This window comes from Anopheles arabiensis, chromosome 2 (genome assembly GCF_016920715.1).
Source record: "Anopheles arabiensis isolate DONGOLA chromosome 2, AaraD3, whole genome shotgun sequence".
In the NCBI taxonomy this organism is placed as follows: Eukaryota; Metazoa; Arthropoda; class Insecta; order Diptera; family Culicidae; genus Anopheles; species Anopheles arabiensis.
In genome coordinates this window covers 104,408,943-104,425,839 of record NC_053517.1, presented here as the reverse complement: position 1 = coordinate 104,425,839, position 16,897 = coordinate 104,408,943, and the positions used below count along the sequence as shown (strand labels likewise).

The 16,897-nt window shown below is 45.8% G+C and overlaps 1 protein-coding gene across 4 annotated transcripts in view; it reads right to left on the bottom strand.

The window, feature by feature from the left end:
• Positions 1-16,897, bottom strand: part of LOC120894363 (protein ECT2) — a 77,030-nt gene that overhangs the window by 12,942 nt on the left and 47,191 nt on the right. For 3 of the 4 annotated variants that reach the window (XM_040296892.1, XM_040296889.1, XM_040296893.1), the window contains 4 exons: positions 10,673-10,910; positions 3,698-3,833; positions 415-521; positions 79-328 (listed from right to left, as the gene is read on the bottom strand). In XM_040296892.1, coding sequence (XP_040152826.1) covers positions 79-328; positions 415-521; positions 3,698-3,833; positions 10,673-10,910 — 731 coding nt within the window. The remainder of the gene's footprint in view (positions 1-78; positions 329-414; positions 522-3,697; positions 3,834-10,672; positions 10,911-16,897) is intronic. The other variant, XM_040296890.1, reaches the window with a different exon arrangement.

The following is a 16,897-nucleotide window of genomic DNA, read 5'->3' as shown; positions in this document are numbered from 1 at the left end:
GTCTTCTCCTCCAAGCGACATGCTACAGTTTACACACACAACGGCCAGAGGGGGGAAGGAAGGGTAGTACACACTTACCACGTGCGAACATTCCGGATCTTCCAGATCGGTCGGGATGCCACCGTTCGTGCGCAGCACATCGATCATGTGCTGCTGTTCCTCCTCCGGGAAGCCGAAGAAGCACACCTTCTGCCCCTCGAACGCTTTCAGCCGGTGCTGCTTGGTGAACGTTTCGATCGTGGCGGAAAAGTTAGGATCGTGCCGGTTTTTCCACGCCTCCAGCACCCAGTTCGGGCGTATGATTGCTAACCGGAACGTCATGGCGTACCTAAAACCAAAAAATAAAAAAAAGGTTGCAAAATAACGTGGATTTAGTTTTGAGTGTTTTGTTTTATTAGCAACGCCGAAACTTACCGATACTTTTCGCCTCCGCTAGAGTTGCAGATCAAATGGGTGACCTTCGTGTCCATGCCTTTCCGTATCGAGCCGCCCATCGAATGAATCAAATGCACCAGATGTGTCTGTGAAGTAGAAGAAGAAAAAGATGAAGCAATTAGGATTAGCAAATTACGATCTATGCTCAAAGCACAAGCAAAGAAAAGGCCAGTCTCCCTCTCACTCGATCGATCAGACCCCCTTCCCTCGTGTGGATGCTCCACAGTAATCAGTGCACGTGCCAGTGTACAAAGCGAATGTAGCAATGTGACCTACAACAACAAGCTGCTAAAATAAGCATAATTTCGCCATACAAAATCACCAACCACAGCCGTACACCACACCTTGCTGCTGTCACACATTCACAACACCGGAGCATTCGGAATAAAACTAATGTGTCACGAAAATTGAACCCCTTCCATCCAAACAACCTCAACCAAATATTCCCAGCTTAACTGCCACTGTGTACTCGTTTGCCACAGCCGAATCGTCCCCCAAAATGTCGAAACCTTATCAAACCCCAGAAAACCTAACCCAAAATCACATTCATTGTGTACGTGGTGGCGTGGTGTTTTTCGTGCCTTGATTCTTTTACATATTCTCATTACATTCGTGTACCGCCGTCGTCGTCGTCGTCGTCTCCGGAAGGGGTTTGCGGGCTTTTGTATTCTGCACAGGTACACGGAGACGGCACGGTAGCATGGTGTAACCACAGAAGATGGCCATTTTTAGGCTGCCACACACCACGCGGAGCAACGATCCGCAATGAGGGGATAGAAACATATTACTTCATTTAATATACGCCACACAACACAGCACAGCATCTCATTCTCTCAGCGTGTGCGTGGTGTATGTACATACCAAGAACTGGTGTAGTAGAATCAAGGGCAAGGGTGAGTTCCTTCGCAGCGTGAGTTGTAAGTGATTTCCTGTACCGATGTCGTTCCAACTTCCCGCTCGGCGGCGGTTGAATGTATTGAAGGCACCACCGACCGGGCAAAGAACAGCAACAATTAGGAGCAATTAAATGTACACGCGTTCCGAAGCGGAATTACAGATATTAAAGATGTCTACATGACGGCCACCAATATATGACTGCAATAGAAGACCCCTTACAGCAGTACAGCTTACCGAGGTTAGAGTTGGAAATTGTTTATGGTTCACAGATGCTTTATCGCCTCCTCGCGCTTGGCATCTATTATTCATCAAATATTATTCAGCACAAGGATCCAATGATAGGTCCTCATTCAGCACTGGATGGATTTGTGCTTCCAGCCCTAAGAGGACAATCACACACGGTAAATACACACCATAGCAAGAGCGTTCTTTTGCGGCAAAGCAGCACACAGAAGAAATGGAAGGCATGATGGTTTAGACAGATTTCAAAAACATCCAATCAAGCACACAACATCTTCCCGCCAATTCTGACCCGAACGTTGTTGCAATTTGCCACTGCCCAACCCGAGCTGGGACCTCTTATTATCTTGTGTTCTGCTCCCCACCCAATCGTTTCCCATTCCGAACTCCATAAGCAAGGATAATAATAAGGCCATAACCAGTAGGGGCACGTGACCGGAGAACGGAATCAGACTGTCCACCCACCAGAAGGAGGTGGAGGACGAAATTCGAAGTACAGAAGTAAGTAAGGCACCTGGCGAGATAAGGTACAGCACGTCCTCCAAGAATAGGGCGCGGCGGTGTTATTTAAGGAGTCTCCTCTCTTTGCTCCAAAACCAAAACCAACAATCTCGCAACACCTTGCGAGCGAAGAGCGCTGGTTAGAGAATTCGACGAAGAGAAAAGGGACCTCCAAAGGGAGCGGGTGCGTACGTACTGTCCTGCAACCGGAAAACTGTAATGACAACGGCCTCATCCTCATCCGTAAGGAAGCGCAGCCGGGGGCGGCTGTCAGCGAACGACAATTCGCAGATCGTAGCGTTAAAGGCGAACGGAACACAACGGGACACGCGGCCTTCATAATCAATTTCACTAATGACGTCTTCATCGGTGCCTAGAATCCTGGGTGGAATATCCTTCCACAGCAAGGCAGACACAAAAGGAAGAGGAGACACACAAACAACTGGACAGCAGCAGCTCAATCCTTGGAATCGATTGGACGTGTCCGAGTCGGAGCAGCCCGGGAGACTGCTGTCACGTTTTGCTCAAACTCAAACACCGAGCGTCCGAGCTGATTAATAATCGCAGCAGGAATCAATTTGCTACGCTCGCTTCCCTCCCCCCCTTTCTCTTTCTCCGCTGCCCCTCAGAATGTCTGACGACACACAAACAGACGATTGTCGCCCTGGGTCCAAACGGGGGTTACAACAGCGTGTTACCTAACCTTATACTGTCCACTAACAAGGGGGGGGGGGGGGGGGAGGGAGAGCAGCGAAAGCAGGATGATGTACGCACTACTGCCTGCCTGCCAGCCAGGCCGATTTTCCGCTAAAGCTCAATAAAGGAAATTATGCAAAATTGTTTCCCCTTTTGCGAACCGAAGGCAGGCAGGCACAAAGACGAGGACAAGAAGGACGAATATAGTTCGTTGTACCTGATGGGCAAGAGGCTGTCCATTTGGCTGCAGGGATAGAAGATTTAGGGACGAGTTCAACAATTCTGACCACCATCGATTATGTAAGCATCTCCAACCTTTTTCCCCTTATTTCCCCCCACGCCACAGCTCCACGACCGGTGAACAGGTTCCGAGAGCCGTATCCGCACGCCAAAAATGGCGGTCGTGTCCCAGGTCATCCTCTCCCTTGTACCGAGAGACGGCCGACGAACTAAATTCAATAATGAAAGGGTAATTGCTGGGTTTCGTTGAAATCTTGCAGACCGGCTCTGCGAAAGGGAAAGCCAACCAGTGTAGCAACAACCATTAACCTTTGCCAATGCTATCTTCTCCCAAAAAAAAAAAAAACTGGCCAACGATCACACAGACACACAAACGAGCTAATCAAGCTTTTGGGGCAGAAAACGGATGAAACCTTCCATCATTGATTTTCCCGCTTCCTCTCAGATTTTCTGGGGATGATGGCGGGGTAGGTCTCTTTGTCCGTTCCAAAACAAACAAGCACACACACTCACTCACAATCAAGCACCAAACCCGTCCCATTTACAAGCATATACTCTCCCTCCCCCTGTGAGCCATAACGTTCTGCTTTCGCACAAAAATTCGGCTCCTCGTCCTCATCGTCTTCATTACGCAAATTACACTGTTAAGGGAGACCGACCGACCGTCGGTCGGAGGAAAAGTGCTTACCAGTTCGTCCTTCTTGCGTATGCCGGTGAAGCACGTGATGACGCCGCGCATGCAGTAGTTGTAGATCGGGCGATTGTTCCACACCAAACCTTCACTGAATCTTACAGCCTGCTGTAAGGCCGGTGGTCCGAGGATTCTGCAACGAGAGAAAGATAGAAAGGGAGATAAAAATTAGCACACATGTCGGAAAATTCAAAACAAAAGGGATATGGAACATACACATTCTAAGGACAGGTAAAAACCACATACAATTTGCACAACTATTTCTCTAAGCTGCCACACACACACATCGAGCACACTATCATATCGAACTTTTACCCTCCGAAGCGGACCGTTTTGGGACGAAGAGAAACATTCCAAAGTCCCCCTCAATTCCACTCCCACCCCCCCTGCGGTCAAACCATTTCCATTCCAATTCCTAAAACCCACAAAGAAAAGCCCCAAATTGGTGCCCAAACTTTTCAACACAAGCATCTTCATTAAAATCAAATATTAGTATAACTTTTTCGTTCCTTTCTCGAGGTCCTTGTTTTTTTTGGGTGGGAAGTGAGCGCTGGTTTGTCTTTGCTTTGGCTCTATTTTTCTTTCCCTTTGGTTTTTAGCGCTTCCCTTGCTTCTTCTTTTGTCCTTCTCAGTTTTCACTAAGCCCGAAGTGCGCTCTTCCCCTTAAGCACTTGGTGAAATCCTTTTTTACCCCTTGCTGCACCGGTTTAGCCGTTTCTTCCCGCTCTTCAAACAAGGGTCCAACGAGAGAGAGAGATTGTGGGAAACGATTTGCGAAAGACCCGTCGCCGTCGCCTCGAGCCAAACCGATCGAAAGCAAACTCTTGAACTAGGAAAAGGAGAGACGACATACGGCTCACGGTGTGCCAACACAAAAATAACAAGGCATCATTGTCTTGACGGGGAAAGAATTGGAGAAGACACGCCGCCGCCGGGAGGGAGCCAGAGAACTTGTTACCTTTTTTGTTTGCAAATTGAAGATAGAAAGGGGAAAAAAGCTGAGGAAAGGTATCATTTGTAAACAGCCATGTTTTGCTTGTTAGGCACCACATTGAAAAGTACTTGCACAAGGAAGCAAACTCCGGCTAACACCGCAGAACCTGCAGGAAGGATAATTAATCAGCGCAGGCAAACTACCGGCACCAACTAACCAGAACTAGTAGCTCCTGTTGGGATGTAAAAATAAAGGAAAATTCATATAAAAATAAGGATTCTACTTTTAATGCCACAAAACATTCACAATCTATAACACAAATAAAAACAAGCTTTCTTCCAAGAAATTGAAAAGTCCAAGCAGGATGATGTTGGATAAAGAAAACACAGTCGCATCTCTTCATGAATGACGCACACCCTAGGTGGATAACTCCTTCGAACTGCTGCTGCTGCTGTTGATGCTTTGTGGCTATCACCTTCTTTGGCAAAAACAAAAAAAAAAATAAAGAGTTTGTGTTCTTCACAATACCACTGCCCACTGCCGTTCCTTTCTCCACAACTCCACCACGGCCCACGCAAGAAGACGACGAAGCGCACGACGTGCAAAGGCACTAATGAGCTGCGGTAAAAACCGACAACTTTCTTGCGGTTAAAATACCGGCAAGGGAGCGCCACAGACAACGGGGAGCCAAACAACGGGCAGGCACACCACCGAACTCGAGAGGAAAATTGAAAATCAAGCGAAAAAAAAACACAAAAAGAAAACACACAGATAGATAACTCCCCCAACGATGATGCGCTCCCACACAACACACTGCGCTGCTGTACTGTTGCTGTGGTGGTGGGAGGACTCGAGGCCGAAGAGGCTGCAGGATAATTAAAAAACTATGATGATTCACCAGAGCATCATCAGTCTTTTTAGCGAAGAATGAGGGAAGAAAAGATGGGGGGGGGGTGAGGGTTCGAAACTATCGCTTCATTGTCATTATTTCACTCAGCACATTTTGCAGCAGCTTCGTTCGATGTGCCTTAGAAAGAATGCTACAATAGGGAGCGGCGGGTTGCACGACTGATGAAAACGCACACGCTCTTGGCTGATCTCGGACAAGTCAGGATAGTCAGCAGACGGAGAAGGGAGAAGAACAAGAAGCCAGAGGTCCAGCGGGAAAGAGGAGGACTACTTCATCGAGCGGAACCGGAAGAATTGCAAGAAAATGGGACGGAAAATTGTTTTCTTGTACGCTTCTTTTTTGTGTGTGGCTGCTGCATAGCCACAGCAGCTCAGGGGACCTTGTCGGAGGAGATGAACACGGTCGACCGGTATTAAAGAACCCGAGGGGTAGAAAAAAGCCGCCCAATAGGCTATCGGGAAAAATCGATTCATTGGAAAAACGGGTCGGTTGGGCTATTGTTTTCCAGGAGCGATAGACCCGGATGGTGGTTAGAGGCAAAAGCCAAAAGGGAGAGCTTTCAACGTGCCACAGACGAGAAGAGTTTGCACCTTGGGGACGGCGTCGACTCAGACTCGCCCGTCCCGTTGTGAGGTCTTGAGGTCTTTTCGAATTCCCACCCGGGTGTGGGATGTACGGTTTGCAGCACACTGCGGTCAAAGGCGATCTTGCCTTCGGAAAAGCGTCCATATGCTCTGCACAAACGCTTCGTACGCTTCGTACTATGCCAACACACACACACGTGAGCGACAAACCTCAACACCTTCTTGCACGATGTGTGTTGTGCATGTGCAGGTAGGACTCGGTCACTGGGGAGAGGATCTTTCGATGGATGTCCGGTGAAAGAGTTTACATTTCAGCGCACATGGATGCAGGGTTTGACCACAGCTTAATACCCCGGAGGGAAGGGAGTCATCTGCTATACTAGAGAGCTTTAGCAGAACCGAAGCATCTTTAAACCTTATCGCTATCGGAAGGCGTGCTTTGCCTCTTTCAAGCCTTCCTTTCCAGAGATCAACGTTTACCGGCACAAAACGGTCCCACCATTGAACGAGGAAATGTTTGCGGTTTTCTACCCTGCCGGACGCAGCAGAGCCGACATCTATATTATGCTTTTCTTCATTATTTTTCTACCTCACTTAAGTTTCCATCAATTTTGCCGTGGTTTGCCTGAAACATGAAAAATGAACGACGAGGCAAAACAACACTCTTGGTTCCCGTTCGTTCCACTTTAACTGCAGAACCGACGACTTTACACAGGTTTGTGGTTGGTGATGAAGTCTTGATGGGTCATTTAAAATCTTCAGCACCGAAGCAGACACAACCGATGCTTCTGGAATGGGGCGCAGTTGTGCTCTGGCAGAATTGCACAAACCATCCCCCTCTGCAGCGTTCTGCACATTCACTTGCAAGAAGTAAAACGCATCGACAGATATACACCCTCCCCCTTTGCATTGCATTGGGTTGTGCTAGTGCTGCCGCCCTCCTTTTCTCGACTTGTGCCTGCATTGTGGTTAACTTCACAATATCTTTTGCTTATGTATCCTCTCCTCAACAAGCAGAGCTGAACTGTAAAGAATTAAAACTGACATAATTGGCCCGACAGACGGCATCAACTACGGCATAGGAGCTCTTTGGTGCCAATTATATCTTTCCAAGAATGCACCGGTCGCTTAGTGCCGCTTTGAAGATGCCTGAAGTTCCTGAGATGCAGAGATAATGGCATCATCTAATCCGTTCGGGAAGCTCTGTTCCGCACTGGAGCTTCCGTTCCATTCGTAATACAATTGCACTGGGAAGATTTAAAGTGAAGTACTCTTCAATGAACCACTGCACAGATAGAAATGATTAAAAACAAACCAAAGTCATATGAGATGCTTCAAACTCAAGCTCCACACATCAGTGAGGCATAAAGGATATAAAGTTAATTGATTATCTGCACAAAATGAGCACAACAGACATGCAGGAAATGCAATACACAACCAGACGCACGCATAAAAATAGATCGAAGCTGTTAGAATCCAGAACCAGTTTACTGTGCCAAGACAAGAGCTGTGAAGGCTTCGCTATTCGACTGCTGGCATGGAGTTGGTTAAAGTGTATGGTCCTCATCAAGATGATCTCCCACACTCTCTCTCTCTCTCTCTATGTATCTTTCTCACTGTCGAAAACACAATCTGTGCCCTTTTGAGTCCGATGCTATGCGTACTACATGCTCCACAACCCACAGCAGCTGGCCACGAAAGCAAGTTCGCGAACGCATTTCGAGGGTTAGCAGAAATTGATATTGTTATTTTATAGCTTTTATTGGGGACGTGAGTATCATACTGATGCCACATAGCACACACACATGCATCCACACACACACAGTGTCATTTGCTATCATTTGGTATCGATAGTTCTTCGGTCGTTCGATAAAGTATTCATTATTTTTCGTGCTCCGAAGTCGACGCATGCAACCGGAAAGCACTGAAGCGTACCTATCACTCCAAGATGCATAGCATATTGAAGATGATCATACTTTAATAATAACCAAGATCAACTGACATAAAACGGGCCTTTTTAATGTCCATCCATCTATATTTAGCCTTACTCAATGCTTTTCCATTGGACCAAAATGCATTTACAACACGTGTCTTGGAACTTGAAAACAAATGAAAGGCTTTAAATCATTCTGTGGCGACTAAACCGCAGCTATAAATCTTAAAACGTGGTTCGCAAAATAGAGAGCTTTGTCGTGCAGGCTTTAACACATTCAAGACAGGCACGATGCGACCTAGTAGACGACACAAAAACAACCCTGTTGTCATCATCTACAGCAAAATAACAGCGTCATAAGGAAAACACTAAAACTTTAGTTTATTTTGTGACAGGCCATTGCAAAACCAGGGCCAACACATTACTGCTAACACGGACGGACGTCCCACGCGCTTCGAAATTAGCATTATCCGCTCATAAAATTTAGCTCAAATTCATCAAAAAACATAAACAGCGCACAGAGCAGCGCAGCAACCCGCCGCCGTCGTCAGCATTTATATAGCGTCCAATAAATTGAACCCCCATTTTGCCGCACTCTCCGATCCTTTCTCTCTCTACCTCCGGCTCTCTCGCTCCGTTAAGCCTTTCTTCTCCGGATCATTCAACAATATCCACTTCCTTGATGGCAAGCGCAGCCGGGCCCGGGCGCCTTCTTTCCATCTGCTTATTTTATGAACGATTTCATGCTACATAAAATCTAATGCCCGACTCTTCTCCACACCATGACATATTTTCGCTGATACGATTATGATCGCGTCCCCGGTACGACAGGGTTGCACATACCCGTGGGAGGAAAAGAGCAGAGCGGAAAGCTTTTCAATAGATAATTTAGTTTAGAACGATCCACTACTCCCTTTCCTCCGATCCACCGTCAGCGCGCGAGTTTGGACGGACATGATTCAATATTTGTTATGCAGCGACGAGAGCCCTAATATTCATACTTTCGTCGGTCGGTCATAACGTGACTTTCAGGGAGGGCGAAAGGGGAAATTTGAAAAACAAACCTTACGTAAATAGGCACTGTGAGTAAATGTGTTCCGCAGCACCGAGCCAACGACGCCTATCGGTGTCGATCAGCACCAACCGCACTAGCATAAACTACTACTCTTTTTTTGTTGGTTGCTTCCGAGCGAAAGTTAGCAGCAATATGTTGAATCCTTATGAGCCTTCGCTTCTCTCTGCTCCCCACATCCTCACACACAGTCACAGTGGCTGGGCGGCGGGGGGAACGATTCCACAGTGAAGCGAAGCGGATGTACACACACTAAATATTTATTGCCGGACTACATTAAATTTTACCCATTCTTCATACATGCCCTGATATCGTTCGCATTTCAGAGGGCGTAGTAGTTCCCGCGTTCGTGTTCCCGTTTATCGCCCCCAGCCCAACCCCGCCGAGTAGTGGCGGCGATCGTTACAAAATCCGATTTTATCGTTTTCGACAAATTGAATCTTCATCCAATGAAGTGGAACAGCGAACCAAACAAAAAATGCTAAGAGCCAAACGGGTTGTTACGAATCACTTTCCTACTCCAGCCGATGGATATAATCGATAACTTCCGGAGCTAGGAGGGTAGGATAAGGCTTCAATCTGCACAGCGCGTGGGCAAACTAAACTGTGCGCATGACTTTCATGCCGCATTTGAACGGTTTCATCTCTTGCTAAAGCTGTCCTTAATTGACGAGTGAAATTTAACTACAATTATGTAGAAAATGAAATTTAAAACAGGTTATGGGTAATTTTCCGCTGAATAGTTGGTAGAGGTAATGGAAATTCTAACGTTAATAAAACATCAGTCGATCTTTTGATGAAGAGATTGTTCACTAAACGCCTAAATGTAGGCAATGATGCAACTTTCAACAGCATTCGCCTAATAACGCCAACAGTTATGCAATATTCATCCTAAACAGTGCTATTACATTTATTAAGCTGTTATTGGACTGTTTTACTGTAAAAAAACGTACTACATCCCAATTGCATGCAAGTATCGAATAGTTGAAAGAAACACATAGCGAAAATCATTCCACCCACTCACAAAATAAAGACCTCAAATTATATTGCTAGCTAAATTTAATTTTACTACCAACGTAAACCAGCAACAATTTACCCTTACGACACTTCAAAATGTGGTTTAAAGCTAAGTCATCGTAAGAATAGAAAGTATTCGCAATAAAAAATGGAAATGAGTTTTTCACGACAGCATAAATTAAAACCATGTTCTGCCAACGATACTATAGCAACATTTCGACAGGTTCTTTAGCTCGCGGAGAGGAGAAAAAAAGCACATTGTAACTCCCTGACAGTATCTACGTAAATGTGAGGCCCCACTCTTCCTTCCCACTACACTCTCCTGCTTCTCTGTACGATGTATTCGCACGCTGAGCAATAACGGTTAAGCAATACGACCCTTTTGGAAAGTTGAAGATGGGCACCAGGCCGCAGCGAGCGCACTGGTGTGGTAGCTTTAATAAACCCGTTAAAGTACATTCCCCGATTGCGTATCGATACCAACAAACGCACATCCCGCACACCATCACCCCCTCCCCTTACCTTTGCTTCGCCTTGTAGATCGCATCGTAAACCGGGCCTTCGAAGTCGTTCAGCACGAACACGGTGCTGATGCTGATGTCGTCGTCCCCGATGTACTCCGCGCCGGTGTCGGAAGTCACGATCGGCAGTTTGAGGCTTTGGGCCGCTGCCAGCGTGGCCGCATCCTGTGCCACCGGGCCCACCAGACAGATCCGAGTCATTTCCGGCGTTGATGGTGACGTCGATATCGACATAGCTGCTGGAGAGAAAGAGAGAGAGAAAGCGAAGAGCGGTGTGAGAAGAAAGTGGAAGTAAGCATCCGGATGTGTCGATGGGGGTGGGTAAATTCGGTTAACGATTGTGAAAATGTGCCAGTTAATGTGCTGTCGGGCGCACCAGTGCCAGCAAGATAAGAGACACCGAGATGTGTCGTCGTCCCGCCGCGAAGCGTGCGACACATCCGTCAGAAAGTTTTGCGCTAGTTGACGCGGACCAGGGGGGAAATAGTCAGATGGGCGCCGGGTCATTACTTCATGTCTTCGATGTCTGCGGGCTTGTGCAAGAATACATAAAAATGACGAAAGTGCGAACGAGCCAAAATGCCAAAGACCTCATTAATTACGATCGTTTCGTTGAGCCAAGCGGCGGCGGCAACAGCGGCAGCAGCCGCAGCAGCAACGGCAGCCAAGCTTAAAGCTTTTCATTTCCGCCCCTGGCCGCTCGTTTATCGCCCGCTAAAAGAATGATTCCTGCACCGTTAACAGCTTTCCCTTCGCGCGTACTTTTTATGAGCCTTCATATTTTTCATTATATTCCAGAAGGCAAACAGAAAGCAATTGACGAATGGGAGAGTGAAATGACAGCAAATTTTTTTTCTTCATAAATGCGTCACACAATAACCTTGGAAGGATTGTGATGGAATATTTACTCTTCTTTTTCTAACAGCGCAAAACAATGAATGATTGATAGTCGTAGAACAAGCGTGCCGGTGTCCATTTTTTGCAGAGAAAAAAGTTATATTTAATGAGACAACTTTAATTGTTATACTCTGATGCATTGAATAAAATTAATCTTATGGGTCATAATTTAAGGTACCATGTCATTGGAAACTTGCACTTTGGAGTTCCAAATGAAGCAATTACCATTGTGTTTCGATAGTACATGAAATACATTCTAAACTCCACTACAATAGCTAAACAAAGTTCAAACTCATTTTTGCCCCAAACGTTGCCCAATGCAGTCCCCGAACCCAGGTGTGGTTTGCCAACATTGCGACAGCTAATTATCATACAATGTTCCACTTGTTCGAAACGGGAGGTTGCCTTCATCTCGTGATAAACATCAAACAAGGATCATTTAGATGCAGTCAACAGGCTGCAGGCACGGCAACAACACCCAACGAACGAACTGCTGCATCGATTATGTAGTAGTTGCAGCAACAGCCACAGCACAGCGGCATTAAAATCGACCCGTGCGCACTTCATTTTATTTGCAGTTCAATAGACGGTCGTTGTCGTTTTCGATTGCCACCACCTCCACACTCAATGTTGGAACGGCTTACCACACACATACGCACGCACACACACACACACACGTAGGGCTGGTGGTAGGTTTTGGTTGCATTCACACGAAACAGGTTACACATTACGTGACTCAAATGTAATTCAATAAATTAATTAGCTTGTTGAAAACAGGCACGTGCTAACGGGTAAACGTGCTCCATATAATCAGCCCGTCTGCGTTTAATCGTTTGCCATACATATTTGATTGTGTTGGTGTGTTGGAGTGTTGGCGAGTGCATCGTTTATTTTTTGTTCGACGCGCGAAAGCGCAAATAGTAAATTATCATTTTATTGTGACACACAACGATGTACAAAACTATGACAGGATAGTAAACGGAATATAAGTATATTTTTTTCGTATCTCAACTAAAAGAGATGATTAAGGCATATTTTCACAATTTTAACAACAAAAATGAATAGTTATTGCTAACAATGCTAAACGATCGTATTATTAGGGTCACTCTGCCATGCATATTGCATACCTTTAGGCTGAAATGTACCTATCTTGACATCGTTCAATATCAAACCAATCTAAAACCTTCTAAAAATCAAACGAAAACAATCATTGGAAAAAGCTCAAAAATAACCAAAAATCCAATTTTCCTCAATCGTCAACAATCCTGTTTGTGCTAAGTTTGATCGCTTAAATGGGCAGGCAAGCGTTTTAACCTGGCAGCGTGTTTTTCGAACGCATTTTAAGCCGAAACCCAAACAAACCTGTGGCAACAATCAATTCTGCCAAAATCAATCTTATCCATCCATCTGATAGGCACGAAGCTACGCGTTCAGCCTCACTCACCCGCCCTGCTGATAGCGTCGGGAGGGGGCGCCGCCACGGTGTGAACCACTCTTTAATCTTCCCCACTTACCTAATAAATTGATTTCACTATTTGACGGAAGCAATTTCCCGCACATTCTAGCAGCCGGATCAAGCGCGATAACAGGCACGGGCGCCAAAAGAGACGATGTAACAGATTTTCATTCACTTTCCACGAAAGGCCCCAGAACTGTATTAGAAAAGCTACCGGTTGCTGTTCGGGATGTTTGATCGAATGTTAGACTGCTAGGATCTGCTTTTCACCGGCCGGTCTGTTACAGCCAGAATTTCTGGTTGGTTGTTGTGCTGGTTTAGTGGAGGCTGCCTCCCCTTTTCGGTTTTTGGCGGGGACAATGTTTGTCAGATGAAACGCATCCCTTTTTTCTAGAGGGGCAGAAAGGGCAGTGGAGCGCATAGATGACGGTAGAGCCGCAGCATTCAATTAATTCGATTTTGATCTAAATCCGATTACACAAATTGTGCGTTCAATCAACACCAGCTTGCTTCTAGCCTCTCGGGTTCCGTATTGCTAAACCGATAACAAACGCACTATAGGAAAGTGAGCTTGTTTTCATCCAGAGGGCGCTACAAAGTTGCTCTTTGGTTGGAGCTTAACAACAGACATCATTTTCGATAGCGCCCATATTCCATAGTCCAAATTTCCCGGTACAACAGAGCATGCACTTTTGCGCTACCGTATTTAAGCTGCATCACGAGCATCCCCATTATCATCGGATATTTCAGAAACTTGAATGAACATTAAGCGTACCGTGCTACGAACTGTGACACACAGCCGTGTAATTGCAGCTATTTTCAGCTTTCGCTCTTCAGTCAGTGGATAAATGGATCGTAGGTACATATTGACTATCTTTTTGGGGAATAAACAGTGTTGTGTTGCATTATCCTTTTTTCATAAAATTGCGGACGCTTGCAAAAGGGAAAATTTTCAAAAAGATAATTATGAAGTAGGAAGTAATGTGTTTCCATATAAACCCATTAATGTAAATAAATTCACCCCAAAATTGATTACAGTTTCAGTTAAAACAGCTAAAGTTAATACACAAAATCCCCAAATAAGATGAAATGTTCGAACCTTTCAGTGCTATTTTTCGTAGAAGATTTTGGAAAACAAGGTCCCCTGGCGTCAACGAGCTACATTAACCATGCACATAAATCTTACTTCAGCCTGAACATCGTGTACAAGTTGTTTGCGATTATTCACGTGCAGGCTATTAGCTTACAACGTTTTGGGGTAGGATTTTGCAATACAGACCTGTTTAAATTATATTAGGAAAAAATAAAAAAACGATCGTATGAAAGAAAGATGAGAGAAACAAGATGAGGGTAAATTAAATTTTGTAAATTCCATACACAACACTTCTCGAGCAAAGCCTCCCGAGCCTCAATTTTCCGTATTTGAACGGCGCCCTGAAGGGAAATAGCTACACAAACAACACGTGCAATACAAGGGAAAAACACCTCGACAAAAACAAGCCCACGCACGCACACAATCACACACTTGATTAAAAGGAAAATATTGCCGAAATATTGATCGCTTCCCTTTCGATATGAGACGCTGGTGAAAGGTCAGATTTGATGCTTCCGAAAAGATTGATAGCAGGTGAAAGAAGGAAGGGGATGGATGTTGAGGAGGAGCGAATAGCCGTTACTGATCCGGCGCTAATCGTCAGTAACAAACAGATGATAACCGAGCAGGAAGGAGGGAGTAAGAAAAATTGAGCTATAACACAACCATTGAAGGGGAAAAAGGCGGGTAAAGAAATCAAGCCTTGTTGGGGGGGGGGGGGTGAGGATGCCGCGCGCCGTTCTACGATGCGTAATTAATTGAGCTATTACATTATGATTTATGATCGCATTCAGCGGCTGACGCCACCACTCGCACACTCTTTACCAAATATTATCGACTCCCAGAGTGTTTGGGCCGGCCTATCAGGGAGCTTCGCACGGAAGGAAAAGCCGCCACATGATTTAAGAGCAGAGTCATTCGAGCGAGCACCACCGTGGAAAAGATATTCGAAGACACATCTTACTTTTCACACCGCTTTCAGCTGAAAACTCGTCTCTTCCCAGGCCGGCTTGACGGATGAGCCTTTGCGAAGGGATGAAAATTGTTTTTTATTGCTGTTCCGCGAAGGCTTAGTAGCTGCCCCTCAATCTGATCCCCCCTTCAGCCGCTCGCTCTCCTTATTCCTTTGTTGTCTCACAAGGATTTGCTTGGTGCAAGTGTAACCAGCAGGCTTTCTCCTGCTCAAAGGCGCGCTCCGATTATGTCATAACTCACGGTGATAAAGCGGACAATAATACCCGCATAATTAATACGCGATGCGCCCACCCCACTACTGCCAGGTCGATAGAGTGATGGGTGAAGGCGCACACAGCTTCCTTTCATGAGACATAGGGAACCTCCTACCGGCAAACAGTTCGCTCTCCGCAGGATATTTCGTAGCGACGTCATTTCCCGACGTTTTTCTCGCTGCTGAGGAGGGACGAAGAGCAAGCGACTTTGCGGGAACAGTCATTGCGCCGCGATACAGCCACGACACGACCGCGAACCAAGTTCGCCCGAGCACGCCACATTAGCACACGCCTGGAAGGAAGCATCACATTAACGGGCGACGGTTTCTAGGCGGTAGGAGGAGAGTGTGAACGAAGGGGATAGGCCACCAGATCCAGGGTTTGGACCAGCAGCAGGATCGATGAGATTGCCGAATCGAACACAGCACACACATCAATCTTGCAGTGGTGCGAAAATTATGCGCCTCCGGAGAAGGACCAATGTTTAATGGAAGAATCCGGGGGAAACCCGGTAGGGAAGCATTTTCTTATCTATCAGCATTCCCCCCTCCCCCTCCATTCGTACCCATCCGCTCTTCTACGGTCGTTTCGCGCTCAGCTTGACGTAAGAGTGTTGTTACCTTTCCTCTGCGCCCGGTTCCTAAAGTCAAAGGTGTAGATGATCTCCATCAGCTTTTGCCACCAAAGCGCTCCGTACACATACACCCACCGTAACCTTCATCTATTATGAAGATCGCCACGTACTGCTTTTGTCCATAAAGTCTTGTGCACTACACGCACACAAACACAAAGGTTAGCCACGCTAAACCCTGAACCACCATTTTGTCTATCTCAGCGAGATTGATGATGAGTATTAATAGCCACTAAGCGCTATGGCAAGGAACCAAATCGACCAGAAAACGAACTTTTCCCGTGCTTCTATGCGGGAAGGCAGCGCACATGGATTTTTCCTGGCCGAAGATTGTAGTTTAAGATGATGGTGACGTAGCAACTGAACTTGAATGTTGTTTGAATTGAGATAAACTAGATTAAAAATACAACAACTTAGTCGAGAAAAATAAATTGCATCTATATTACTGTGCACACCAAGTTCCCCATCAATCAAATTAATTGACAATTTAGTAGCTCCCAAATCATGTAATGAATGTTGAGTTCAGTCAATCGTCTGTTATTGTAATCAGATTCACGTCATCCGATGAACACATCATTGCTTTTTATTGCAGTAAATACCACCACCCAGAGCGAATGACGGATAACGCAATGCGTAGCAACCAATCCTTCATACACTGTGCGTCGTGTGTTCAAATCTTGACTCAATCCCATAAAAACAGATACAATAATTACCCATAAAATACCTGGAAATTTTAACAGAGAAATATGACGTATGACCTTCATCGCCTGCATTATATATATTTAAACTTTGTGTGGAGTTCATCATTTATTCAATCTCTAAGCGCTAGCCAAGATTTATGAGTAGCCCAAAATGGACACCCACCCACTGGCACACAGGATACGGAAAGGGAAAGAAGAAACTTTCTATTTTACCGAGGA